The sequence below is a fragment of the Taeniopygia guttata genome, chromosome 8 (assembly GCF_048771995.1).
Source record: "Taeniopygia guttata chromosome 8, bTaeGut7.mat, whole genome shotgun sequence".
Lineage (NCBI taxonomy): Eukaryota > Metazoa > Chordata > Aves > Passeriformes > Estrildidae > Taeniopygia > Taeniopygia guttata.
Genome location: NC_133033.1, coordinates 18,717,876 through 18,745,833, shown reverse-complemented (window position 1 = coordinate 18,745,833; position 27,958 = coordinate 18,717,876). Strand labels below are relative to the sequence as shown.

Below are 27,958 nucleotides of genomic sequence, written 5' to 3'. Positions count from 1 at the left end.
AATACACAAGTAAATTTATTTTATTTTTCTCTTATGTAGGAAGATATTGACTACTATAAACATTAGGAAAAAATAGGTATAATTAAGACAGATTAGGTATAGTTAGGACTAAAATCCTACAAGCAGGCAAAAAGTAAAAGAAAAAAGGTCTTACTTACTCGGGCAACAACTTTCTTCTTTGCACAACCAGAACGCTGCAAAGGAGCCACAAGCCTGTTAGTACTTTATAGCTGTAGTTTTCTACACGAAATACTTAAACAAAAATCTGCTACTTGTCAGGGTGATGTTTGGAAATGAAAGATGTCCAGAGATTTTGTTTTATTAGCAGTAAGATTCTTAAAAAGCATATTCTTTGTCTGTTTTCAGCTTATCTCTTTCAACAGCAGTGCCTGCTTAGGGGAGTCTCCCTCAGCTGAACCATTGTAGTTTAGTGTAAAATCTGTATAAGGATCTAAGGATCATTTCTATTTCTCTTTCCTTTTTTTTTTTTTTTTTTTTTTTTTTTTTTTAAGCATTCCCCATCCTTCTTTGTGAGAAAGTTTAGATGCCAACTCTTTGACAAAGCAGTCCAGCCATACAGATTGGATAGAGATACCCAAGGGAATACTAACATATTTCATGTACAAAGGAGGAAGTGAGGATGCTCCCAAACAGGGCTTGCTGATGAAGGAATTTTTTTTCAGAACATTTTGAAATGGACCTGGTGCAATGAATTCAAGGTAAATACAAGCCAAAACAAAAGATGTTTTCAGAAGGCCTCTGTACAATCTAGAATACATTTGGTGCAGTACTTAAATACTATAAAGGGAAAATAGGGACAACAATGAAGCAGAATAGTGAATGGCTGAGAACTGAAAAGGCAAGTAGATGATGACAGGTTACTCTAGATGGCAGTAAAACAAAAGGAGGCTGTGACAGATGGAAAAAAGCTTTTCTATGAACAGAAACAAGTAGAGAAAATATAATTTATTTACACAAATGTATTAGTATATATTCTTAGAAGTATTGTGCCATTTGAAGTAATTGTGCAGCAGCCTTCAGTACAGAGAAATAATTAACTTTTTGAAGGGTATTATAAAGCAATCATATAATAAAGGTCCACAGGTCCAATATAGAAGTGTTCAGTTATTAACATCACCATTAATCATTAGAATTCAAACATTACAGAACAAAGTACTTACCTGACTATTGACACTGTAGGTACTTCCGTTCTGGAAAAGAATATGTTATTACCTTTTAAAAATAATTATTGAAATAAAGCAAGCTTAAAGGAAATTAATTACTGATACTACATATAGACATAACGAAAATCACTTATTCCTCCTATTCTCCACAGCTTTGTCTAAATTGGTTTGAAATTCTACCATTGCAGTCTGAAAAACATTGTAATGACAAGCTTAGATTAGTACAAATGTAACATGAAAAGCAGTGGAATATCTGTCACTTCTTCATGCATTCAATATATGTACTCAAAGATTTTCCTGCAGATTTTTTTTTTAATTCATATAAAATGTACCCTTAGATTTTGAGGAAAATATCTGTTACTGCAAATATGCAATATCTGTTACTGCACGGAAGTATTTTTATTCGTATTTAATTTCATCCAGTTAAAAGCATTTAAAAGCATTAACTGTATCTGTAAACATATATATGACAATTTTTAGCAAGAGAAGAGGCAGTTGCTGAAACAGCTGTTAGTGTGGAAACTCAGCATTCTTTCTGGATTATTCTGCTCCAAAGACTGCATCTAGCAGAGCAATATTTTATCATCTATGGGAAAAATGTTGTGACAAAAATATATTAGAGGAAGCATACTCACATCATCACATGCATTGGGATTATTATCATATGAGGAATCTTGTGACTCCTAGAAGGACATCAGATACCAGTTATTTCCTCTCAAAAATGAATTGCTAAAAATACATTTTCATGTCTACTTTACAAGACAGAAGAGATGATCATGCAAAGAAGAAGCTGAGTTAAATTAAATTAGGATCTTTATAAGAAAAAAAGAAGCCAAATACATAGCTGCAATAATGGCTGACAGGGATTGTTCCAATCCTCAGTAACAAAAAAACTCAACCAAACAAATCCAAACCACAAAAAGGTCAGAAACAATTATATTTTATTAGATCTTTGAGTTGATAGAGGGAGCACAGAGTTGATTGAGGGACTACAAATATTATGTAACTAGGAGAAAGAAAGAACTACTTACTTGATTATCATAATAGGTGTCTGAGGATGATCCACCCTTTAAAACAAACAAAAAACCCAATCAAAATTGAAGAAAACCTGATTTTGATCAGAGGCTAAAGTTTATATGAAGTGATGTATAAGTAGTGAAATAGAGTATTACTTACTTGGCCACCACCATAGTTTTGTGAGTAGGATCCATCCTACAAAACAAACAAATATAAACTCTGCTTCAGAAGAAACTGATTTGGTTCAGAGGCTGTAAAGCTGGAATAAACTATTGCCTGGGATTCCTTTGAACAAATACAATTTTCAAGATATCTGGATAACTATCAAACATAATAAAAATTCTTACCAGGAGAAAATCAAGGTCTACCTACCTGATTGTCACCATAATTTTGGGAGGATGATGATCCACTCTGCTAAAAAAAAAACCCCAAAAAACAACAAAATAATTAGAATTTACATTACCATATTGCTGATCAGATATTGATCAGTCATCATGGAAGTTAAAACCATCATAAAACCTTAGTGGTAGGAAATACTTACTTGGCTACCTCCATAGTTTTGTGAGGAGTATGAATCATCCTGTGAAAACAAAACAACAGTCATAATGCTGGAAAGCTGAATTTTATCTGAATCAATATAGCTATTCTAGTTTGCTGAGTTCTATAGAAATTCTGATAAAGAGTATGTTTGCAGAGTATGTTTCAGTTACAGACTGGACATGGAGAGACTCTGCAAGAATCTATATCCCCATGTGTAAGAAAACTGCATGGTGGGTTAGAATTGCTTTAAACATTTTTACCAATGGATAATAAAGATCTACCTACCTGACCACCCTGTGATCCACCCTGTAAATCAGACAAAAAGGCTTTAGACACTCACTCTTTGGCCATGAAATATTTTTGATGAAAGCTATGATACTTGCTTCGGAAGAGTAAGAAGAAGAGGCAGATATGCAATATGGATATGATTTTTAATGTAATAAGCCAGATTGCCAGTAATGCAATGGTAAATACTAGATGAGACATAAATCAAGGAACCTCAAACATTTAACTTCAAGTAATGTCTAGTGTAGAGATGAGCTCCATTCTGAACACTTTCTAGAAAATATATCTTTTTTTTTTCTCGTGTAGAAAACCTAATTTATACAAATTGAATGAATTTTTACAAATTCTCCTGGTAGCATTATTATACAGGAGGCTGTGACCTGTGAGATACAGTAGCCTTGAGGAAAAGGTTTTAAATAAAACTCTCACTATATTTTGATGTTCCCTCTTTAGAAGAGGAATGTAACTCCTTCCAGTGAAATCAGAAGAGACATTTGTAGAAGTATTAGTGTCAAAAGTGCACAATAAGAATAGTGAAATACTGAATTATTTAAGTGACTGGGATATTTGCCATTCACTAAAATGGGACTGAGGCTTCATTCAGAACAAAGAAAATTAAATGAAAAGAATCTTTTAAAGTTCTAGAAGATTTTAGAACAAAATTTAAGCCTTTTCTTTAGTCTTAAAAAGAAATAGGTTATCTTAAAAATAAAAGTTGTTATAAAATATATAATTCTATAAGGTTATAATAAATTACATACAATGCATTGTACATTCTCACCACATAATAATAATACATTGTAGCAACATCTATGTTGTTTGCATATTTAGAAATATAGTATATATTTATATTACTAAAACACACTGTTTGTTGAAGCAATCTATCCAACTTTTCTGTTTCTTGTGAAAACTCAGTAAGAATCAAAATAAGTATTGTGAATAAAAAGGAAACCATCTGTTGCCATTTTCTGCCTAATTTTTAACATCACAGAGATGACTTCTTTAAACATAGCTGACATCTTTTAGGATAGTGGTTTGTAGAGCTCCAACATTTGAACTTACAACATATACACATGTAGCTATCTATAGTTCACTGCACAAACTTTTTTCAGGGACTTCAAGTGAAGTCCTGAAATATTTTCTGGCTTTTGATAGGAAAAGAGAGGCTGGTGAGCTCCAGCCCTCATTTAAGTTATGCCAGTTAAGCAGCTCTGCAGCAGACTTCTTTACAGAATCTGGCCTTACTGTCCTATAGAATTAGACATTTCAAAACATAATGCTAGGAAAAAGGGGCAAAAAGTACTCCAACGTCCCTCTGATACTCCTACGTATAGGAAGATAGTGAGTTCTAATCTCAAAATTTGTAAGAATACAAGAATTTGTGCAATATGAATCTGAATTTGGAACTAATGGAGGTAGTGGCAAAAGTAATTTCAGATGCATCTTAAAATAAGAGAAGAAAGCTAAATTACCTGGTGGCAGGGATTGCTATCATAGGAGACACCCTGTCAAAAACCAACCAAACAAAAAGGTTAATGCCATTTTTCTTGCAAAGTAATTAGTTTCCTTAAAATTTCCTATATGAGAATTAGTGTAACAAAATTCAACATATAACTTTACAGAGGTTGAGTTTAATTTTATTTAACCTTTTAAGTGTGTGGCTTTACCCTCTGTCACTCTCATATCCCCATACAAGCATCAAGACACTTGCACACAAATGATCAAAGGAATACTTGTGAACCACATGGAAAGAGGTAAGTTGGTAATTGATGTCTGTCTGTATTATCCCTTGCTTGGGATGGTCCCTTGATTTCCTCTTGATTGGTAAAGATGAACTGTTGGTGGATTTTTTTGGAAGTAACTTACTGTTGGGTGACCATGTATCTAAATGTGGCCATCAATCTTGCTAGATTCACCACCATGGATTTTAAGCAAGGTTTCTGCTCAAGCCATTCATTTGTCTGTTTTGGGTATATTTCGTGGTAACAGGATGATGAACAGTACACAGAAAGGGTTCTACCCTGGTTGTCACCCTCCCATTATTACAGTACAGGTCTTCTCTTGATAAGTCAATCTGCGACACAGCTTAGCAGAAATAACACATTCTTCAGTGTTTATCACTTTCATTGCTGGTAATTGTGTCCTTGTACTGCTTCTTATGATGCTTTTGGAGGCATTTCCATTCATGCCTAACTTACATTAATCCTAATATTTCTGCTAAATACTGCTTAAAATATCTCTATGATTATCTTTCATTCTGGTTGCTTTGATAATATATTATTTAAATGTAGATTTACTGTTGGCCTCATCCATGATCCTTTCCCTGGGATCTCAGCACTGAATGCATTGCTTTAACACTATTGTAGACATAAACAAGTTGAAATGGAACCAGGATGAAAACTACAAATTTAATTATTGCTCCATTGGAGCCACTCTCTATTCCGGCTCTTTTCTTTAGAAAATAAATGGAGCAACATCAAAAAATTCCCAAGCAAAGACTTTATATACTTAATGGGTAGACAGATGAATTAATTGTTTGTTTTCCATGTGTAACTCAGAATGAGAGCAGCCACTTCATATTGGTTACAATGGCCAACAATAGAAGTCTTTCCTGACCTCTGTGATAGATAAGTTCATGTAACAATGAAAACAATAGATTTCAAACGACCAAAATTATAAAAATTATTAAAAACATGTTAGTATTGCAATGAAAGCTAAATCTAGTTTTCAAATAGTTTGGAGAAAAAGTCTTACTTGTCCACAGCCACTGCTGCCAAAATAAGCTGCAGATCCACCCTGCTGGGGAAAAGAAAAAGAGCAGCTCATGACCCAAATATTCTCATTCTCTTTTCTCATTTAAAACACAGATATACATTTTCAAGGGCTTAAGCTGCCAGGCTGCTTCAAAGGCAGAAGACCAGCTATATCCAGCTGTGAATTATTTGGTAAAACACTGAGTATGTTGAAAACTAAATTGCAACATAAAGCTGAGAGCTGAATGCACTCCTTTCTACAGGGAAAAGTGCTGCTTCAGTGAGCCTATTGTTGCCAGAGCCATATGAAAAAAAGTTCACAGGACTTAGTTCTAAAGTGATACTGACTATATTATTTCAAGTTAGAAACCACTGAATTCTCAATGCATATATTGGAACAAAACAAACATGGTATATAAAGACTAATGACTGACTGATGCTTACCTGTCCATAGGAACTGCCACCTTGAGGCTGAGAACCCTGTAAGAAAGGCACAAAGTTATTTGTAAAAAGAGCAGTGTAAGTGTAGTTCCAGCACAGCAGAAGCAGAATACCAGAATCCCAGAGAGAAAAGGCCATTTCCATGAAAGGTTCCTCTCTACTATGTTCCTTTTCCCCTCATGGTATTTCAGTGGCACAAACCAAATCAAGGACCACTCAGAAACACTGAGAAGGAAAAACACACCCATGCCCCAAAACCCATTTACAGGACAGGCTCCTACAGAAAAGCTCAACACGTTTGAGCAACAAAGTCTCACCTGGCCATAGGACTGGCTGCCTTGGGAACCCTTTAAATAAAGAGAAGATAATTACCACCTTGACAAGGAGGCTTCTGTATAGAGCATATTATGGAAATAACAGCTGCATGTGGGATTCCCTAAAAGGTTCTTCCTGTGCCAGAGGACACAGAGCAGTATGCTAATAGCTGTGCATCTGTGCAGCACATTGTCTTATTCTCAGCAGAAGCCATGGCCCAAATTCAGGCACAGACTGCCGTGGGAAACATCACTCTCAAGTGTCTTCCAGTCTTGCCAGTCACAGAGAGATCAGTGAAGAACTTTCTACAGGACAGCCAGTTTGCTTACCTGGCCATAGGAGCTGCTGCTGCCTGAGAAACTTGATCCACCCTAAGACAAGGACACCATTTGGTTACTTTCCTTTCAGTAAGGGGTCCAGCCTGCACTAGCAACAGCAAGCAGCTACATCCTGAAGCCATGCAGGGCAGAATGCAGAGCCAGGCATCTCCTGGCTCTCCTGAGGATGCCGAGTGTGATGATTTCACACACTGGGATTCTGATCAACGAGTAGCACATGCATAAATGTTGAGTGTGAATAGACACTTTCAGAGAAAATGTCCTTTAAAGTTCAGATTCTGAGGGTTTGCTAAGTGCCTTTATAGTGCCATTTCTGAAATCCTCTATTCTGACTGGTGACTGACTGATGCTTACCTGGCCATAGGAACTGCCACCTTGAGGTTGGTAACTGCCACCTTGAGGTTGGTAACTGCCACCTTGAGGTTGGTACCCCTGTGTGAAATTAATGATTGATTCACAGTTACTTTATTTATGAAGCAGTTACCTCACTAGTATCTATTTTTTGAGTAAGAAAACAGAGTAAGAGAATGTACAGACTCTACTGTTTAACTAGACTTATTTTGATATTCCTTATTCTGGAGAAACAGGTGATCACACTGTGTTTATTGAATGACAATAATTGAGTAGTTTTACATCTGTCTCAGACAGTACTCCAATCTTAGGAGAGTTTTTCAGGAAGGGACACAACATTTTCTTATTATGTCTACTTTTCCTTCTTGTTTTTAGACACTGGGCATGGATGGCTAATGCTGAATACTAGGTAAATATTGATTTAATATATTTGTATTTTCCATTGGCCCTAGTTGCATAATTCCCTTCCTCTGACAGAAAATTAGGGTGAGAAATAATTTTTAAAAATTAAGACAATCTTATAAAAATTATAGCATCATAAAATGGAAACAAACAAATGCAATTCAAAGTAGCAGGTCAAACGAATTAGCCAAGGGTGACTGTACTTAATAAAAAAATTCTCAGTAATATGAAATTACTGTGGTTCTAATGTGCTGTTGCAATCAGCCGTTAATATAATCTCAAAAAAGGGAAGTCCATATACCTGTAGACCTGTGCCATAGCTACCTGGCAGGGTTATGAAGACAGGGATTACCAAAAAGTATTTGAAGTATGCTGTCTATTTTTGCTATCTGACATAGAGATCCTGACAAAACTCATAGCTATCTTAGGACGGCTTTATTGTACATAAAAACTGTGAAGGGAGGTAGATATTCATTAGTTGCAGGTTCCAAGATAAATACTTCATTCAGCTGAGAATCTGACCCTAGGTTCTTTAATTTCTCAATGTTACTTCTCTGCTGACAGCAAAGCAGGAACCAAAGAACTGACAATAAATTTGTATTATACTGTCAATTGGAATGAGAACAGCATCAAATAGGCTATTTATACCAAAGTGTTTAAAGTTCCACCTATGGAAAAGATAACATAGCAGCAGAAATCTAGGATTCTTGTATATATCCATGAAAAACACAACGGTCATGTTCAAAACAAAACACTTTAAATGGATTCAGAGATACATTGGTTAAGAATTCAAAGTGAATTGAATAAAGAATATTTTAAAATTTGTTAACTTTTCAGGGCAATGGCACTTCACTTTCTCAAATGTTCTACTTCAACTAACATTACCTGTCCATAGGAACTGCCACCTTGAGGCTGAGAACCCTGTAAGAAAGGCACAAAGTTATTTGTAAAAAGAGCAGTGTAAGTGTAGTTCCAGCACAGCAGAAGCAGAATACCAGAATCCCAGAGAGAAAAGGCCATTTCCATGAAAGGTTCCTCTCTACTATGTTCCTTTTCCCCTCATGGTATTTCAGTGGCACAAACCAAATCAAGGACCACTCAGAAACACTGAGAAGGAAAAACACACCCATGCCCCAAAACCCATTTACAGGACAGGCTCCTACAGAAAAGCTCAACACATTTGAGCAACAAAGTCTCACCTGGCCATAGGACTGGCTGCCTTGGGAACCCTTTAAATAAAGAGAAGATAATTACCACCTTGACAAGGAGGCTTCTGTATAGAGCATGGTATTTATGGAAATAATAGCTGCATGTGGGATTCCCTAAAAGGTTCTTCCTGTGCCAGAGGACACAGAGCAGTATGCTAATAGCTGTGCATCTGTGCAGCACATTGTCTTATTCTCAGCAGAAGCCATGGCCCAAATTCAGGCACAGACTGCCGTGGGAAACATCACTCTCAAGTGTCTTCCAGTCTTGCCAGTCACAGAGAGATCAGTGAAGAACTTTCTACAGGACAGCCAGTTTGCTTACCTGGCCATAGGAGCTGCTGCTGCCTGAGAAACTTGATCCACCCTAAGACAAGGACACCATTTAGTTACTTTCCTTTCAGTAAGGGGTCCAGCCTGCACTAGCAACAGCAAGCAGCTACATCCTGAAGCCATGCAGGGCAGAATGCAGAGCCAGGCATCTCCTGGCTCTCCTGAGGATGCCGAGTGTGATGATTTCACACACTGGGATTCTGATCAACGAGTAGCACATGCATAAATGTTGAGTGTGAATAGACACTTTCAGAGAAAATGTCCTTTAAAGTTCAGATTCTGAGGGTTTGCTAAGTGCCTTTATAGTGCCATTTCTGAAATGCTCTATTCTGACTGATGCTTACCTGGCCATAGGAACTGCCACCTTGAGGTCTGTAGCCCTGTAAGGAAGGTAAGATGTCATTTGTAAACAAAGCAATATTTCCTTAGTACAGCAGCAACAGAAAAGTCCATTTCCTCTTAAAGTTCTTCTGTCCTATGTTCTTTTTCCTTCATGGCATTTCAGTGGTAGAAACCAAACTCATGGACCACTCAAGAACATCAAGAAGGTAAAAACACAACAGAGGCTCTTACAGAAAAGCTCAGAACATTTCAGCAAAACATCTCACCTGACTATAGGACTGGCTGGCTTGGGAACCCTTAAAATAAAGAGAAGATAATTACCAACTTGACAAAGAGCCTTTTTTAAAGAGCATGATGTTTACAGAAATACAGTTGTGTGGGGATTTCTCAAAAAGCACTAAGGAGACAGAGCAGTCTGCTCACAGCCCTGCAATAGATTGTTCTATTCTCATCAGAAGCCATGACTGCCGACCTTGTGCATATTGAATACTCATGATGTTGAGTAGTAGCCTCCCTCTGGCCCTGATCCCTAAAAGTCATACCTACCCTTTTGAAAGTGTTGTCTGGTTGCATGTAGTGCTCCAGAGAATATTGACAGACTTCTGCATCCCTCCTACCCACATCCCTCAAGAGAAGGACGACCTGAAGGGCCCTCATACTTGAGACCATACTATGAATATTCTCAAGTTTTAGTTTGCAATAATTTATGATGCCACCGTGTGAGTATTTTCTAAAATTCCCTCACTTTTTTTCTTTTTTCACACAAGCAGCTTTATCTTTATGGCTTTAAGCAATGCTGGAAGACATTGCATATAGTTCTACGATCATGATTTTTCATCATTCTTGATATGGCTCAGCAACTACCCTTTACAACTTTTGGAATTTGAGGTCTAATATGCATGGGCCCTGAATCTATCAGTATGGGGCTGGTGGTGTGGTAAGGAGACTAGAACCGCTTCCTCTCAGGGCCTTGACCCTTATGCTCCAAGTACAACACACTCATTTCATGTAAACCCATCACACATGGAAATGCATTTGTGAACATCACAAACAAAATCATTTCAACATCAATATCAGATGGTATTATCATTAACAAAAGTCTGGGAAATAGAAATACCAGCACCTGTGAAATCCATTTTTAAATGCAGAAAATAATTTATTTGTAAGTTGTGCTGGCCCTGTTTTAGGGAAGTCTATAGGAACATTTATAACACTTTTAAAGTTTACTTACCTGAATATAAGTATTGCTGCTAGTTTGCTGTTTTTGTCCACTCTACACAGGAACAAAAAAATTGGTTATTTATTTTTAAGAGGAATTGCTTATGCACTAAGCCATTTCAAGGAGCAATTCTGTCCTTCTACCTACTAGACAATTTGAAAGCTACGAAGAGTTCATTACACCTTTTCTTACTTTATGCCATCCCCATGTGCTACAAAATGTATATAAAAATCCTACACAAATTAAGTATTACAAGTATTTATATATCTTCATAAAATTTTCTTAATGAAAATTAATTGTGTAATACATATTTGTGTCATATTGTGGTATTTGAAGTGAGTTAAAATAATTCTGCCTTTCAAATGTACCTCACAAATAACCTTAAACCCATATCTATTTGTATTCACATTATGAATGATTTTTTTCTTTAATAAGCTTTTGACAAAGCTTTTTGCTTTGCCAAAGCAAAAATAGAAAAATCCACAGTTAAAATCTAACATAAGGGAAAGCCACTACAAAAAATATTTTGATTCCAGGAAAATATGTGGATTATGAGATGAATTAAATATTTTTTATATTTACACATTGAAAATAGTTAGCCTGTGTAATCAAAACACTGTACATTTAAAATCAGAATTTAAATAACAAGGAAATCTTATTATTTTGTTTGCCAGAATTCATCACTTGTCATGGAAGAAAATAATGCTATACATTTTGAAAGCAATGGTTTTGGAAAGACAAATTTCAGCTGGGGTAACTTGCTGCTAATCTTTCAGAGAAAGTGAGAATTTGTTGTCGTAGTCTGATGGACTGGCATCTAATGGACTGACTAGCCATTAACAGTGGGATGGATGCTAAAATGACAAAGAACCCAGATAAATATGTCTGAATTATATTCATAGTACTTAATAAGCATGCTCTTAATGAGACTAGATTGCAATCAATTTTCTAAGTTCCTGGTTATCAAGAAGCAACATTAAAAATACAACAGTTCACCTAGGCATTAACAGCAGGATTTTAAAAATGTAATTCTGAACTGGGTGTTTCCATTAAAAAATTGACTGTTTAAATGAAAATGGAACTGTGCATGTTGCAATCTATATTTGATTTTATACTGAGTAACATTCAAGCTTTAGTTCTAGAATTCCATCCTCCTTCCTGGGCAGACTGAGATGGTCAATTTTGCCAATTTTGAGAGCACAATGGAATTTACATACAGAGGTTTTAAAATTTTTTACATGTAGAAAATATTTCCAATAGTCTTTATTCAGCAACCAGCTAAGATATCCCCTTTGCTGTAGTCACAGAAATGCCCTACTCCACCACTGTAGTTTGTGGACATCTAAGATATCTCTGAGTTACCCACACTTACTTATTTTTTCTCTATGAGAGGAATTATTGCTTAGTTTACTAAGACAAATCTTCCTTTAAAACTCAAGTATAATAGAGAAGAAATGTCTACCTGTACTATGATCCTTGTAGCAGAGCTTCCCAAACTCTGAAAAAAAATCCAGAAACAAAGAAACATAATATAGCAGATTTAATTTACTTGTTTAATGCAATGCACTTAAACAGAAAATACTAAGTTGAACTATTTCATTTGTGAGAATAAAGGGAAAGGTCATATGTGGGATGTGCTGTGTACCAGTTCTTAACACCCAGCATTAAGCTGGTTTTTTGTTCTCTGTTCTGAAGGTTTGGGGAGGCAGACTGACCCTACTAAGTAATTTTCTACTCTTACATCTTCTGTGGAGAGCAGGAGAACACAAGTTATGTGCACCACCTTTCTGCACTACCAGTCAGCTTGGGTTTTCCAAATGTGGGGAGGGAAGCTGGGACATCATCACTCCTCTAACCTGTCTCACTGTCACCTGCACGGCACATACATCAACACATACAAATCCGCTTCCTCATCCAGGCATTTTTTTGCTGAATTCTGAGGTATGAGGGACAAACGTAAAAGAGTAGCACACACCATCCTGAGACAGTTGGTTTGATCCAATAAAAACTATAATGGTATTATAGGAATCAAAATAAGAAGTATTCTTACCTGAGGGAAGGTGTGACGCTGCAAAGAAACAGAAAAATCTTTCATTATTTTGAACAAGGGCTTGCCCAAACAGAATTTTGCAGCTGAGAAAGGGAAAAAGGGCCCTTATATTTCAGATGCAGTACATAGTGGAATGTGAAAGAATTATATAAAAAGAATGGCATAGAATAAATGCCTTTATTCAACTTAACCTTTAGTCAACTTAGAATGACATGTTCTATTAGAAATTAAACATATATAAAATATTACATTATAAAAGCTCGCTTCAAGCACCTGAAGGCTAAACTTTGGTTTAGTTCCAGAGAGATCCAGAGTGGAAACGTAATAATTTAAAAAGGAGAATGGAAGTAAACTTACAGAAGAAAATTGCAACAGAAAGAGAAAATTAACACTATTCAGGGACACAAAGACTGTGTACATGGAGAGACCTGGTGCCTGCAGCTAGTCCATTGTCTCTGCAAGTATTAACAGCAATCACAGAACCACGAGGTTTTTACCTATCTTATTAAAACACACCTTCCCTGAAGGTAAATATACACTTAGGGTAAATCCTGCCTGCCAAAAAATTGTCTCCAGGAATATTTCTGAAAATTAAAAACGATGATACTTGAAAGCTTTTTGGGTCAAAGTTATTTGTAGAGAAAATGTGTATTGTAGAGAAAAACAGCTTACCACAGGTGGAAAAGGGTTGCTGTTGGCAACGACCACTACCTATGGAGAAACCAGAAGAAGCTATTTACTCACCATAAAGATTACTTAAATATTGCTAAATATGTCAGAAAAAAAATGAAGAATACAAAAATGTGTAAATTTAAAAGTCTGGTAATAATGGTATGGAAGATCTCTTTTATAAAATGGCATTTTTATTAAAAAAAAAAATTATGTACATTACCAAGCAAAGAATGACATATATTTATGCATAGTATACACAAGAGTAAAGTAGATGAAAGATTTGCCCCAAACCACATAATGACTCAGCTGTAGAGGCAGAAGCAGGATTTCATGTCTCATACCATAGCTACTGGCTTGTACTGTGTGCCCTTTTTTGATCCTCAACTTTGCACCCCAAACTAGAACATCAATTTATTTTGTCTTTATTCAGTATTATGCTAAGAAATAAAAAAGACTTGATATTGAGTTCATTCAAAAGAAAACCGAAATATGCCAAATGCAGTAATTGTATCTTCTGCTGTGTTACTCTTCTCTCATTAGAAACTCTACCAGCCTCTAACAACCAAACCAAATCAAATAATATAAATCAATCTGAGTTAAAACCTTGAAAAGTCTTGACTGAAATAACAGGAGTCATGCGAAATTATAAATGTAAGAATTTTATCCCTTTGTACAGGAGAGCTTACCTTCTTACTGGAATCTGAACTGCTTGAAGGGACAGACTGTAAAGAGTACAGAATTAATTTGTAGCTTAGGTAAATGTATGGCAAATTAACTACAGCACTATTCTCCACAAGAATATTATATTAACATGATACCCATGAAGCACCAAACAAAGTAAAAGTCTGAAGAAAATTAATGTATTGGCAGTTAATAAAGAAGCAACTGCAATAAATCAACTGGTTTAATTTTTTTTTAAAGCCCAATTATTTTGCTAGTTTTACAGAGTCCTCTATAAAAGCTGCAAATGTTTCATGAAATTGGAAGTTTGTTTGTAGGAAAAATATAGGCTCTTCTACCTTCATCCAAAAAAAACCAAATTCCAGAACCCATACGCTCAATTTAAAAAACCTACCATTGCAATAGAATCTAGAAAAATTTGGATATGTCATAACAAGAGAAATTATTTAAATGAAGCAAAAAATTATATAAGCAAAAGCCAAAAAACAAACCCCAAACTTTTAATTCTTAGTAACCATCAAAAAAAGCACTGACTTTTGGAAAAAACATAGTAAAAGGAACTGGTGTCCATTTATAGAAGAAATGTAATTGATTTTTGTTGGAAAATAGAAGTAGGGATACAGCAACAAACACCAAATACGCAATTCACTTCATGAAGTTATTTCCAGGTATGATCATTACTAAATAATTTGAAGACAGTTTTCCTTTATCCTCTTCCATGAATTTAATTATTGTTTGGTAAATTTGGGCATAACTGTTTAGCATTTGAATAACTTATGAAGCTAAAAACATGTTGGAGAACACGGTTACCTGGCCATAAGTAAGACCACTGCCGGATGAGGATGCACTCTGAAACAAAAATAAAAATCAGGTATTTATTTATAAAATAATTTGCTAATTATTAATTTGTTTTCATGTGAAAAAGAAATAAATGAGATAGACAATAGAAATTTCTCTACTAATTAAAGAATTAATATGCAAAGATTTTAAAGAACCCCTAATAATATTCCAAAATATGCAATATCCAAAGACAATAATTTTAGCTGATAAAAAGCATTATGCAGTAAGAATTCTGACATTTTAGTAGGGAAAAAATTAAGAGTTTCTAATAGGTGATATTATGTATCACCTATTAGAGGTGTGTACATACACACCTCAAAGCATAAATTATCAGGATCTTAACTGGCAGTGTAACACGTTTTAATTTTGGGGTTTAATTTCAGAACAATATCTCAAGCTAACAGTATTTTCCTGAATATATTTAGGAAGACTTCAATAGCTCTACAGAACAGAATCAAATGCAATTTTCAATAAGGAGATGAGTTAAGAAGCATAGTAGGAGACAATCAGTAAAAACATATATAACCATCTTACATCTCTGCAGGCTTGTAGGCCATATGCACCAGCAGCACCTCCCTAAGACAAAAAATAAACCAGTTATTTCTCATCAGTATTTTCTATTTATAATAGAGACTCCCACATAAACATTTATCAAATAATGCCATTGAAAGCTGGGAGTTACCATGAATATAGTTATGCTGGGGACAAAAAAGAGAATGTAAAAACAGTGCTTACAGGTGTACATCCACTCTTGCTTATTGTGTAGACTACTCCACCCTGAAATAAAAACAGAAGTAAAATATTTCCATATAAAAAACTCAAATGGGCAAGAGAGAAAAAAACCCAACGCCATACTATTTATGGCATGAAAAGATGTGCATCTGATAATGTGTATGTACAAGCAAGGGATAAGCAAGTAAATAGGTTACCAGTTCACTGGCACTGCCTGTATTGATTCTAATTTATTGTGAGACATCATCTGTATTCCTTATAAGTTTCATCAGCTTTGTCACTGGTCATGAAATCTTTCAAAATGCTACTGAATGGCTTATATTTTATAAAAAATTAGTAACTTTAAGTACCTTTATGACAAGATGAGAAGCTCAACTCTTAGAAAAGAATATGTATTATATAATAAAAAATATGGAAAACAGGTTTTAGCATATGTATCAAAATAATTTGTATTTCTCTGTATCTGGTAATTCATTACAAGCAATAAAGATTGAAGAAATGGAATATTACCAGATAATTCACTAATACATATAACCACTAGTAAGTAGTAAGAAGTATGTCCTTGATAACATCAGTTCAAGAAACTGGAAACATACCAGAAGGTATCTAAGACTTAAAGAGAAAATAGGCATATATATGGTAGTGGAGATAATACTACTAAAAACCAAATATACATTGTTGTGATTAATGAAGTGAAAGTAGTGGCAATACAGACATGTATACCCCAGAAATTTTAAAAGGCTAACTAGGCAGTGATGGCCCCAAATTTTCAACTGAAAATATAGTCCAGTGTTAAAAGCAATACAGACATTAAACTGGAGTAAGCTATTGAGTTCAGGGGAGTGCAGGTAGTTGAACCCAGCCCAGGTACAAACACAATATTTGCTGGATAAACACCTCTGCCAATCTGGGTTAATCAGCACAGAAGATATTTCAGTACAGTACTAAATCACCTCACATTACAGAATTTTAGTCATTCAAGGTTACTGAAGGAAAACATACAAATGATGGAATTTAGAACTCATACCTGACTGCCTGAATAGCTGTTCTGAGAAGAACCAGAAGGTCCAACCTGAAAAGAAACCAGACTGGTATTTATTATCTTGCTGAAAAATTATTTTAAATAGGTGATTTTTAGAAAAGGAAGTTCTACTTGGTGGGAAAAGAAAGAACACACAAAGTAGTTTTCTATTAATTCATTCCACCAATTGACCTATTAAAATTATTTCAGAGATCTTTCAAGAAAAATATTCAAAACCGTGGCAATCCAGCTGTTATAAATAACATAATTCTGCTGCTTGAATCCTTTTGTATTTGACCTCCCATACTTGATGTCCATCATTGAGGAGGAGATCTACACCACCACAATCATTAAAAAGCAGATGAAAGCTTTTTACTAATATGGCTAGGTAATCATTAGCATATTTACGGTTAAAAAGCAAAGAAGGAAAAGAGGCTTCTTCCCTGCACTGCCAGTGAAAGTTTTCCAAGGAAAAAAATCAAATAGCTATATTTTATATCTAGATCATGATTTGAAGAAGGCATATAAATAAGTGATCCTGAAAAGGAAACATTAAGAATAAAGAGTTAAAAGAGAAAAAGAAAACTTCTATTATAGAATTACTACAGATTAGCAGAGAGAATATGCAGAAGGAAATAGTAACAAGGCTCACAACCCTTTAGATAGTTTTTGGATTTTTAATCAACAAAGATAAACTAACAAAAAGAAAATGAAATTCAGTTACAAGGGGAATAAAGACATATCTAGAAGAAATTTTTGACTAAGCCTTGAGATCTTGGGCAATTGGGCATGTCAATGTCTTTGGAGAAGGAATATTTACCATGATGCATCGGCCTGTTGAGTAAGTCCCTCCACGCTGCAAGAGAATACAGGTTCCAGTTACTGTTTATTGACTGGTACTACTTTAAACAGGAAATCAACTGAATTCACATTGATGATCTGAGTGAAGAAATCACGTGTTTAATTGCTGACAATATATTACACATTTTAACAATCTCATCTGCAAACTGATGTTAACTAATTCAAAATAAATTCAAAACTGAATAAAAAAATGAAAGCATAAATTATATCCTGCTAGGAAAGTAATTTGAATGGTATAACAGAATCTTCATGCTAGAAGCATGAGACAATTGGACCAGTAGGAGAAGAATTCTAAAACTGAGGTAACTGGAAGTTGGGAAATTGAAGAAAAATTGCTCTTACCTTGCTACATTCTAATTCTATCATAAGCTGTGGGGAAAAAAACAGAAGAGGAAGCATTACCAAATTATTCACAGGAAAAAAAAAAAAACCAAAAACCAGCTTATTACAGGAAACAGAAAATATACTTGGTGAAGTGAGAGATTTAAGACAGGTGTTCATTCTTGGTTACATTACAAGTTCACATAAATCACTGCTGCTGCAGTCCAATACAGTAGATTTGAGGAGACTTCCTTTACTTGAGCTGCCAAAGTTTAATGTGTTTCGTAGAAGCATAATTCTTGGCAAAAAACATGCTACGAACTCCTTTCAAGAATATGCTACGGTTACAATTCCCAGGGACTATGGCAGCAGTTAAGAACAGCACTGTACATAAGAAGTACAGTACATTTCTATAACCAATTTTCTTTTTTTTTTTTTTTTTGCTTTAAGACATTGATTGTTTTGATCAAGAGATTATTACTTTCCTCATTTCTGTAGGAGAAAAAGAGTATTAACTTCATTTTTTCATCATTTTTATAAAAGGATTAGGCAGTTAAATTGAAATTATTGAAAACATCTAACGATTTTGCCTTAGTTAATGAATAAATGACAACAAATGTATATCTTGTATCAAGCCAAAGATACTTTAATTATTGTATTAATTTCTATCATTCAAATACTAAAACATACATACCTTCCTTTTACTTTTTCCTGTCGCATTAACTGACTCAGAATGCATAGGTGTGAGACTTTTGCTTTGAATTCCAACCCAAAAGTTCTCTAGATTTTGAACAACAGTTGCACTAGAGAGAAAACAAAATAATTTATTTTTTATCAGCGTATTTCAATATAAAATACTAATAAACTCTTGTCCCCTTTTGCCCCCAGCCAAGAATATCCACTGTGTTCTGGTTTTAAGTGCATACAGTACAAGTTCCACAGAATACTTTTCCTTGTAGTGGCTTGTATTATCACCCAGCATAACTTTTAAGATAACTAAAACAGATGCTGAGAACAAGCAGAAGAGGGAAAGATAGTGTTTGAAGAAGCACTGACACCAGTGAGGAGCATTGGCTCAAATGTCCAGAAGAATTGTCCCACATATTCTGATAATCTGCATCTATGATGGTGAACTGATTTTTATGGCAATAATGAGTGGAAGCAATTGCAGTTTTGTATTCTTTTGCCTGTTTTTGGTATTCCTCAAGATTTGATGAAGCAAGGCAAAGATGGCCCTATCATAAACCTGCACTTCAAACGATGCAAACTATCAAATATTTAGGCTTTTTCCAATATACTTCAAGCGTGCAATTGTTAGAGTAGGTGGTGTTTTTACAAGGTTCACATCTGCAAGAAATGTAGCATTAAAGGTAGGCTAAATATGTCTTCCCCTGTTTTTAGAAATCACTTTATAGGTCATACACTAATTTTAAAATTTATATTAGAAGAATTTACATCAAATTACTATTCCACCACTGGTCAAAATGAAGAAAGGTATAGCTGGATAGGTCTGAATTTAATTTTTTCAGGGAAGGAGTTACATTTCGTATTTTGTTGCTGTTGTAATTAAAGAATTCAAAGTGTAAAAAATGGCTACTCAAAGATCCATTAATAACATTATGCTTAATGGAATTATTTACATATATTAAAGTCTTTAGGACATTAGCTTTTACAACTATATCTTGAAATGGAAATAATTTAATTAACATAGTGTGAAGTTATAGCAAACTATGAAAAAAACCTATGTTGAACAAGGATATCTCAAACAGCAACACAGGTCTATCACAATACAGAAAGAAAATTTCAAGGCAAAAAATCAAAAAACAAATATTTACATAAATTGAAGCTCTCTAACATTCTGTGGAGCAATCCATGTTGTTGTAACCTTCTGTTTCACATCTGAATTGGCATTAATTACTGCTGAATTCTGCAATTAAAAAGAAGTACAAATAATTATATAAGATGTAAGAGTGACTTTTAGCTATATTATTACAGAAACTGTCTCTACTACAACAGGTAACAGTGATGTCCTGCTACAAAGAGACAGGGAATTTCTACATTAGGTTCATATCACATATAAAGGATAGATTAAGTTCTTGAGAAAATCTAACCTTTTAAACTCTACTGATGAAATAGCTTTGCTGTATAAAAATGATCCCTACTTCTATTGTTTAAAAGAAATCCAAGCTTCAGTAAATATTCCAAAGACTACACACATACCGTCATGTTATGACATTCCAAGCCTTTTGTGTTTGGATCTGTAATTTTAAAAGTACCAACAGGAACATCTCCATCGATTTCTCGAGCTTGTAGATTAAATCCTTTAAACCCAGCATCTCCAAGTGCTTCTAGAGTTACTGTGAAAACAGGCATTTTGAGAAATGTAAATTTCATATACCACTTGAACTGCCTAAATATTTACCATGCAATTTGCTTCACTCCAAGGCACAAGATTGCGCTGTGCAGAATTCTGCACAGTGCAGAAATTACTTTAAGCCCTGTACAATTCTAAGAAAAAACATTTAAAACACCTTTCTTTATTATAAGGGGAATGACAATAAAGGTAAAGGAAAAAATTTGGAAAGGTGCTTCTCTGTAAAGTAACATGAAACTTATGATTTACTGATAATTTCAAAAGGAATTCTGCTCTACTCAATGAGCAGTGGTCCCGCTAACAAAAAGGTTTTTTATTTTCTGTCTAATCAGGACTACAAAGTCAAAAATGCTACAGGAGAAAGAGAATTGCATTTATTTCTACCTCTGTTTTAAAAGAAAATATTAGCTTTTGCATAAGGTTGAAATGCAGAAACTTTTATTTAATGTATTAGAACTGGAGAGATAGAAAACAGTTTGGCTTCCATGTTCTACGTTAAATATGAAAACTTAATAATTATATGAGCTAATCAATATTACTTGAATTTTGTTACTGAAGGAGCTCAGAAAAATATGGTAGAGAGCAGTTTCGTGCTTTGTGTGTATCAATACTGAAATTAGATTTCAAAAGACATAACCAAATTTGCTATGATCTATTATAACTTTTCTCTGCTAATTCCATTAGTAGAGAATGGAATCAGAATAATGGTTTATGAACAGAGATCTGTTGTTATTAAAAACAAGGGCACATTAAGTGGGAATGACACAGAAATCAAGGCAAAGACCAATCAATCATACTTCAATTATTCAGTATTTCCAAACATCTGCATAATTAGTCTTCCAATTTTTCATCAACTTTCAGTCCTAATTCACTAATTTCCCCAGGTGTCCCAGAATCAATGACATGGAGCCCTTGAATGCAGGGCTAAATGCAGCAGGGTTGACCTGTAGGAGTGGCACATGGTATGTCACAGTGAAACTGCAGCAGACTCAAGCAAGGGGTCCTAATGTGGCTCCCTGAGACCATGTACTAGGTGCTTACAGTGGGGAGCATGAAAAAAGGACTGCTAAAAAAACCATCATTAGGGGAAAAAAGGGACAAAAAAGGCAAGGTTAGTAGCATCTGGGATTCAATATTTTTGCCATGATAAATCTCATTTAACTTGCTGAACAGTCTGCATATACTTAAATGCATCCCCCAATTTTCTGTCAATAGTATTTTAAATATTTGAAGAGCATTGAAAGAGCCCTCCCATCCTAAAAGGAGCCCTTCACATGCTTTCCCAAGAAGGGTAGCAGCAACAGGACTCTAAGGCTTCTCTATTCTTCTCCCTATACATCATTCTCCATGGAAGTACATCTATGCTACCAGGTCAAAGTAAAACAGAATCCCAGCTAGAGAGTAACTACTTGTCAATAATGCTTTTTTTCAGCTACTGAGATCCAACAGACATGTGACAGGTCACAACTCTCTTCCTCTTCCACGCTGCTTCTAGCATGAATGGCTAGAAAAAGAAGCATTCACAAGTTACTTGAAGTGTGACAGCACCATGAGATGGCATCACAGTGTGAAGAAACAAGGCTGTTAAGGTGCTCCATCCAGAGAGCAATTTGGGATTAGGAAAATAAAAAGGGAGCTTAAGCCACAATTGCTGCTCCTCCTGCAATCTGATAAAATCTGGGATGCAGCTCCTAGAAGGGTGACTCAAAATGTATCACTCGTAAATAGTCTCATACTGCGCCCTGAATTCTTCTTTTCCTGTAGGATGACAGCATGTGAATAACTAATGAGTAGGATCCCTTTATATTAGAGAGGCTTGATTCAACAGCAAATAATCAAATACAAAGTTAAAGAGCAACTAATTATTAGTCCAGTTTGGCCCGGACTAATTGAGCTGTCCCACTCAATTTTAATTGTCACAAAAATTACAGCATAAAGTTAAGATATATTTATTACATAAAGAAAAAAAGAAAGAAAGAATGCATTTTCAGTAATACAAGTATGTACATACAGATATAAAACATAAAAAATAATAATATCTCAGGTATACATGAATTAGATTGAAGTTTAAAAATAAATTATCTAGACTGAGAGGGAAATGGGGGGATTTTTATGAAGATTGGTAATTCTGGAAGACACAGTCAAAGATTTTATGTCATTCAGATTGTTTACCTTGGACTTCATTTCCTGGCTCAAAGTTATCAAAAGATACAGCAATAATATATGGCGGTGCAGATGTCTGTGGTTCAGCTTCATAGTTTGGTAACAGAGAATCACAATCAATTGAGGTATTTGTCTGTGGAAAACCAAGGATTCCAGGCAAAAATATCCCACAGAACAAAAAAACAAAGCAGGAGTGTCTCCTCATCTGTGGAACAAAAAGACAATACAGATCATAGTAACTTCTTTTAAGTAGTTGCCTTGTTTGGCAAATATCTGCTTTTCTCCAGGACAGGAAACAAAGCAAGCCTAGAAAGCTGCTCTTTCTTTGCTTTCATGTATTTTGAAGAAAAATAATTAAAACAAAATACTTATATACACTGACAGAAAAGTGCAATAAGATACACAAATATTATAGTTTAAAAATACTGAATAATTAATGGAAGTTTAAATTTTCAATTACATGTCAGCAATCCATTAACAGCCATGTCTGCTGCATTACACCTTTGAACTAGAAAAGTCCTTAAAACAAAGTTCCTCATTGTCATACCAGCAGATTTAGCTCAGCTCCTTGGTTATGCAAGAGCTCAGAGGGAATCCTTGCTCTCTCAAATTGTAGGTATAACCATGACTAGTATGCTCTTCTTTGACTGCTTTCCCTACTCTCACTTCCACAGGATGGTCAAGAAGTCTAGTTAAATGCCCCACAGTACTCTTAAAGATTTTCAAAGTATTTGTTTCCTAAAGGACTTAATAAAAGATTTCTGCAAAGTCCTCTAGAACTTCTAAACAATTTTAAAATACTAAATTACTACTGAATACTTCCCATTAATAAACAATAACTATAACCAGTAAAGAAACTATAACCAGTATAGAAATTCACAAAAAATACCTAAGAGACAAGAATAAAGACCAGTCTTCCAGGACTGTCCATAAAGAAAAAATGTATTTTCTTTATAATTCACTTGCAATGATGGTAAACTGTTTCCAAGAAAGAAAGGAAATATTTCCCAAAAGTATTCTCAGGTGTTTAATATCAGATTTTTCAGCCCATGTTCAAAATCTAAATATTCAACTATAGCACTACATACTTAAAAGGCTATTACATCTTATGAACCACTCACTCTTCCAGCTACAAAATTGCTGATACAACTGTTCAATCTCCAGAAATATTTAATAATGCTATGTTACATGCTGACTGCCACAAGATTGCCTCATGCGACGCAACAGACAGTAACAGAAAGAATGGAGAGATTTACTTGAGATTTTTTTAAAGCATTTCAAACACAATGTAAGAAATATGTTCAATTTGTACAATCTACCTGCACATCTTAATTCACGCATAACTGTGTAAGATCATTTGGTTTTGTGTGTGCTAATGAAATAAGTAAAAGAAGCATCTGGAAGCAGGGGAAGAATACACAACTCTGAACATTCATGTACTTAACTCTGAACTCCAGCAACTTTTTAAAAAGCCATTGAGTCAACAAATAATAAAACAGGTGACAGTGAAATGCTGGAAGATTTCCAAGTAGGATGATGAAGGTTTGCATGGTGTCACAACTACTCAGTGCACCAACCAGGAAAGTGATAGACGCAAGTTATTGCATCTTTAAAGCAGATGAAGATGGTTCCTCTCCAAAGCCTCATCAAAGTGTCACTCTAATGGGATCCTGGTAAGCATCATGTTTTGGTATCAGCATGCTGGGTGCGGCTATCCAATCTCTTGTAACGATTTTGACGTGGCCCACCTCTAATTAAGTTTTAAATACAGCATGTGGGTGCTATTATATCAAGAGATGCGGTAAACAGTGATTTAATATCAACACAGAAACAGTCTGTGTTGTTGAAATCTCTCTCTGACTCATGGAGAGAAAGAAAAAAAAAGTCTGTTTCTAATTAGATGTTCCATTTCAAAGCACAAAGTCCTAGTTTAGCTAGGATTGGAAAATTGTCTGAAACTGCACTCTGCCATGAAAGAAGGCCAGTCTGAAATCTTTCCCCTTTTTCTTGCTAGAAAAGAGCCAGAAATACAAGTACAACGAGTTGAAACACAGCTGAGATGCCTTCTCTTTGCATCAGCTCTCTGATTTAATAGTTCAAGAGGTATTCTATGAGTCTCATCATGTCATCTTTTGGAACTAGCTTTTAGATGAAAAAGAGAGATATAACATTTAAAAAAATTCCAAGTCCAGACTTGAGGCAGAAAACTTCCATGGGCTCTGAGTTCCAATACATATTCCATGTAATCATGTTACCTTGCATCACATATTTTACATTTTTTCAATGAAGGATGTAAAGAAACAAAAATTAAATATTTATAAAATGGAAGCATAGAGAATTATGGCAAATAAATGTTATTTGCAAAATTCTAATTGGATATAATGATGAAAAATTAACTATATCCTCGGTTCCTCCATCTGATGGAAAAATTATATTTTTTTTTATCACAGATTCAAATCTTTCTCCCTATGAGTCTATGTGGCCCTCACCTTTCCAACACCTGAGCTGCTACCTTAAGAATCCTCTTCCATATTTAGTCTAATGTGTCTTCAGGCCAGCAATTAAATCCCTGCTAGTTAGCTACTGCATTCAAAGTCTACTGGACTCGGGATGAGGCACTTTGGTGGTTTGCTCCTCCAAAGCCTTGGGCAAACTTCTGAATAGAGACAAAAGTTGTTTTAAAAGCTTTTAAATATAGAGCATTTAATGAATATGATAAATACCTATCCATAATTTGAAAAACACCGTCCTTGTAAGTCCATCCTGCCGACAGTTTAAGACTAGCTCCTGTATACCCCTTTCTATTCCCATTCTTTATGAGGATTTTTCTCCTTCTCCTAGACACTCCTGATGAGCATCACAGACTTATTCTCCATCCTTCGAGAATAAGCATCACCAGTTGGTGCGCACCCTGTCCACCACATCCCCACCAACACACCTTATCGACCGAGTGCCGGTGCGTGGGCATCCTCCGGTCCCTCTGTGGTCAGTGCGGAGGAGCTGCAGCCGGGCAGTGCCGGTGCCCCAGCAAGATGAGACAGAGGAGGTGGAAGGCTCGGCCAATCCGTGCCAAGGCGGGTGCCAATGCGGCCAATCAGGGCCGGCTGGGATCTGCCCTGGAAATTGGGACACCACAGGTGGGACTGTCCTGCCCAGCGCTGGCGGTGACAACACCCTCCTCACAGGTGAGTCACACCCCTCTGACCTTTATCGAGGCATCTGGTACAGGCAGGGCTTCTGAAGGCTGGTAGCCTAAACCAGTATGTTGACTAAAATCAAAAGAATTATGCTATACAAAAACCCCTTACTAATACTTCATAACAATTCTGGTAAAATAGTCTATATTAGTCTTATTAATCTGTTACCACAGAGTATTCTGGTACTGCTTTTTCACTTTTCTACTCCTTTTTCACAGTTGGAAAATACTTGGAAAATTCTAATGAATGTCATACTTCCAAGAGTTTTCTCACAGAAAAGAGTTAATGACGCTGCTTCTTCTCATGTACCTTGTGGGAATAATCTGAAGTTATTGCAACTGACCTGCATTCAAAAAAAACATTTCTTTTACTCTTCAGAAGATTTTCACAAGGTCTCTACTGGAGATTGGGAGAAGTCCAAAAGCTGAATGACATATAGAATAGAATATTTTCAGTTGGATGGGGTCTACAATTATTTGTCTAATTCATGCCTTTCTAAATGCCTCTAAAACACTGACAGGCCTGGGGCTTTGACTACCTCCCTAGGAAGCCTGTTACTGTTCATGACCAACCTCTCAGTAAAAAATGCTTCCTAATGTCCACTGTGAACCTTCCCCAGAGCAGCTTTGAACCATTCCCACACGTCCTATACTGAACACCAGGGAGAAGACATCAGCACTCCCCTCTCCACTTCCCCTTCTCAGGAAGTTGTGGAGGTCAATAAGGTCACCCCTCAGCCTCCTGTCCCCAAACTAGACAAGCCCAAAATTCTTTGGTGCTCCTAACAGGACATTTCTTTCAGCCCTTTCATCAGCTTTGTTGACCTCTTCTGGACATTTTCAAAGACCTTAGCAACATGACAGACCTTCCTATTTAAACAAGGAATTCTGTGACTCTATGAGTCTTTGGTTAGTGAAAATCCTCTAACCAAAAACTATTTATAAGAGCCTTCTTCAATTCCTTAATGTTCATACATTTAAAATGTATTTAACTTCAAAATGCTCACAGCATTTTAAGAAAATTAGCTAATTTTAAGACTCAGTGCATTTAACTAACTGTATTCTCTTTCAGTTAATTACCTTTAATTAATGAGTAGCATTTTATTTATATTGTTCCATTATGAAATGCATTATTTCCTATCTGCTGGTATCCACTGGGAAGGAGATCACAATCTTTCTTCTCTTACTGTACCACCAAACTTACCATTAATACCAATGTTATAAATAGCAATGCAAAATCATGCTGCACACCACAAATGCAATAACATACCAGTAACACCATCAAATAAATTACACAGTAAAGGAATGACAAGTGCTCACACCAGAAACACATAACCAAAGAGATGGGATCTTGCAAATGCATAATGCAAGACCTCCCTCACAACCAGCTAGAAGGTACTGAGAGGTAACCAGAGGGATCAGAACTATTTCTCCAGGCTACTTTGAGCAGCAGTGAGCACTCCATGAATATTTGATTTGACAGTCAGATAGATAAATGTCAGGCAATGAATTGCTGTAATCTTAGTAATATGGTTATAAAGTAGCATAGATAACACAAGCAATATGCTTTTGTTGGCTGTAGCACTAATAAAACACTACTGTGAATAAGCTGGTAAGGACTCAGACCATTAGTTTACAATGTGAGAGCTGTAAACGTGCGTCCCTCTTACACAACACTCTGCTTGCGGTTTATTACAAAGGAACAGTATTCCCACTGAATCAAACATAGAAGACTGATTCAGTATTAATTTACCTTTACTCTAAAATCCCAGTTTAAAAAATAAAGTCTTTTTCAGGTCCACACACTTGAAAGGACAATTTTGAGATCATAATTTAAATACCAGTTGAACAAGTGGTAGACTCCCGACTCTAGTGAAACCATGATTACAAAGTTTGCTATGTACTGAAACTCCTGTGCAGAACAACACTACACTGTGTGCACATGGAATTCCCTGGTGCTTGGAATGCCTTCAATGCAAATTCCCGTGGGAATATTAGCTTCTTTTTTTAGATATCTGATTGTATGTAACCCATAAGGAGTTACCTGGTCTTTCTTTAAAATAATCACATTAGATTTGTCCCACCGACAGTGGGCCAATCCATCTTAGGAAGAAGCCAGGGAGCATGGAAGAGAGGCTAGAGTCCAGAACACTGTAAGGAAGGGGATATCTGTGGGCAGTGGGTGAAAATTTTAAAAGATACATGATGGACACAGGGAAGCCAGCTACTCACATAAGCAAAAGACTATCTTCTTGAATAAAGGACTGCAAACCCTGGCAGACTTTCCAGTACCACATTGTTTCTACTAAAAACTGTTTAAAA

At 35.6% G+C, this 27,958-nt stretch overlaps 1 protein-coding gene across 20 annotated transcripts in view; it reads right to left on the bottom strand.

The window, feature by feature from the left end:
* LOC101234018 (uncharacterized) overlaps nt 1–27,958 on the bottom strand; it is a 72,888-nt gene that overhangs the window by 23,852 nt on the left and 21,078 nt on the right. For 13 of the 20 annotated variants that reach the window (XM_041717861.2, XM_041717865.2, XM_072932533.1 and 10 more), the window contains exons 1-35: nt 25,379–25,485; nt 22,450–22,645; nt 20,124–20,260; nt 19,739–19,830; nt 18,598–18,706; nt 17,925–17,951; nt 17,542–17,577; nt 16,728–16,772; nt 15,704–15,745; nt 15,503–15,544; nt 14,939–14,977; nt 14,134–14,169; nt 13,448–13,486; nt 12,776–12,793; nt 12,188–12,223; nt 10,738–10,779; nt 9,773–9,802; nt 9,509–9,544; nt 9,157–9,198; nt 8,826–8,855; nt 8,512–8,547; nt 7,228–7,305; nt 6,865–6,906; nt 6,538–6,567; nt 6,224–6,259; nt 5,781–5,825; nt 4,499–4,531; nt 3,027–3,047; nt 2,743–2,781; nt 2,574–2,615; nt 2,361–2,396; nt 2,216–2,251; nt 1,820–1,867; nt 1,182–1,211; nt 159–194 (exon numbers count right to left, since the gene is read on the bottom strand). In XM_041717861.2, the coding sequence (XP_041573795.2) occupies nt 159–194; nt 1,182–1,211; nt 1,820–1,867; nt 2,216–2,251; nt 2,361–2,396; nt 2,574–2,615; nt 2,743–2,781; nt 3,027–3,047; nt 4,499–4,531; nt 5,781–5,825; nt 6,224–6,259; nt 6,538–6,567; nt 6,865–6,906; nt 7,228–7,305; nt 8,512–8,547; nt 8,826–8,855; nt 9,157–9,198; nt 9,509–9,544; nt 9,773–9,802; nt 10,738–10,779; nt 12,188–12,223; nt 12,776–12,793; nt 13,448–13,486; nt 14,134–14,169; nt 14,939–14,977; nt 15,503–15,544; nt 15,704–15,745; nt 16,728–16,772; nt 17,542–17,577; nt 17,925–17,951; nt 18,598–18,706; nt 19,739–19,830; nt 20,124–20,260; nt 22,450–22,645; nt 25,379–25,408 (1,692 nt within the window). In that variant the 5' untranslated portion in view covers nt 25,409–25,485. Of the gene's footprint in view, nt 1–158; nt 195–1,181; nt 1,212–1,819; nt 1,868–2,215; nt 2,252–2,360; nt 2,397–2,573; nt 2,616–2,742; nt 2,782–3,026; nt 3,048–4,498; nt 4,532–5,780; nt 5,826–6,223; nt 6,260–6,537; nt 6,568–6,864; nt 6,907–7,227; nt 7,306–8,511; nt 8,548–8,825; nt 8,856–9,156; nt 9,199–9,508; nt 9,545–9,772; nt 9,803–10,737; nt 10,780–12,187; nt 12,224–12,775; nt 12,794–13,447; nt 13,487–14,133; nt 14,170–14,938; nt 14,978–15,502; nt 15,545–15,703; nt 15,746–16,727; nt 16,773–17,541; nt 17,578–17,924; nt 17,952–18,597; nt 18,707–19,738; nt 19,831–20,123; nt 20,261–22,449; nt 22,646–25,378; nt 25,486–27,958 lie in introns of those variants that run through there. The other 7 variants (XM_041717863.2, XM_041717862.2, XM_072932530.1 and 4 more) reach the window with 7 other exon arrangements.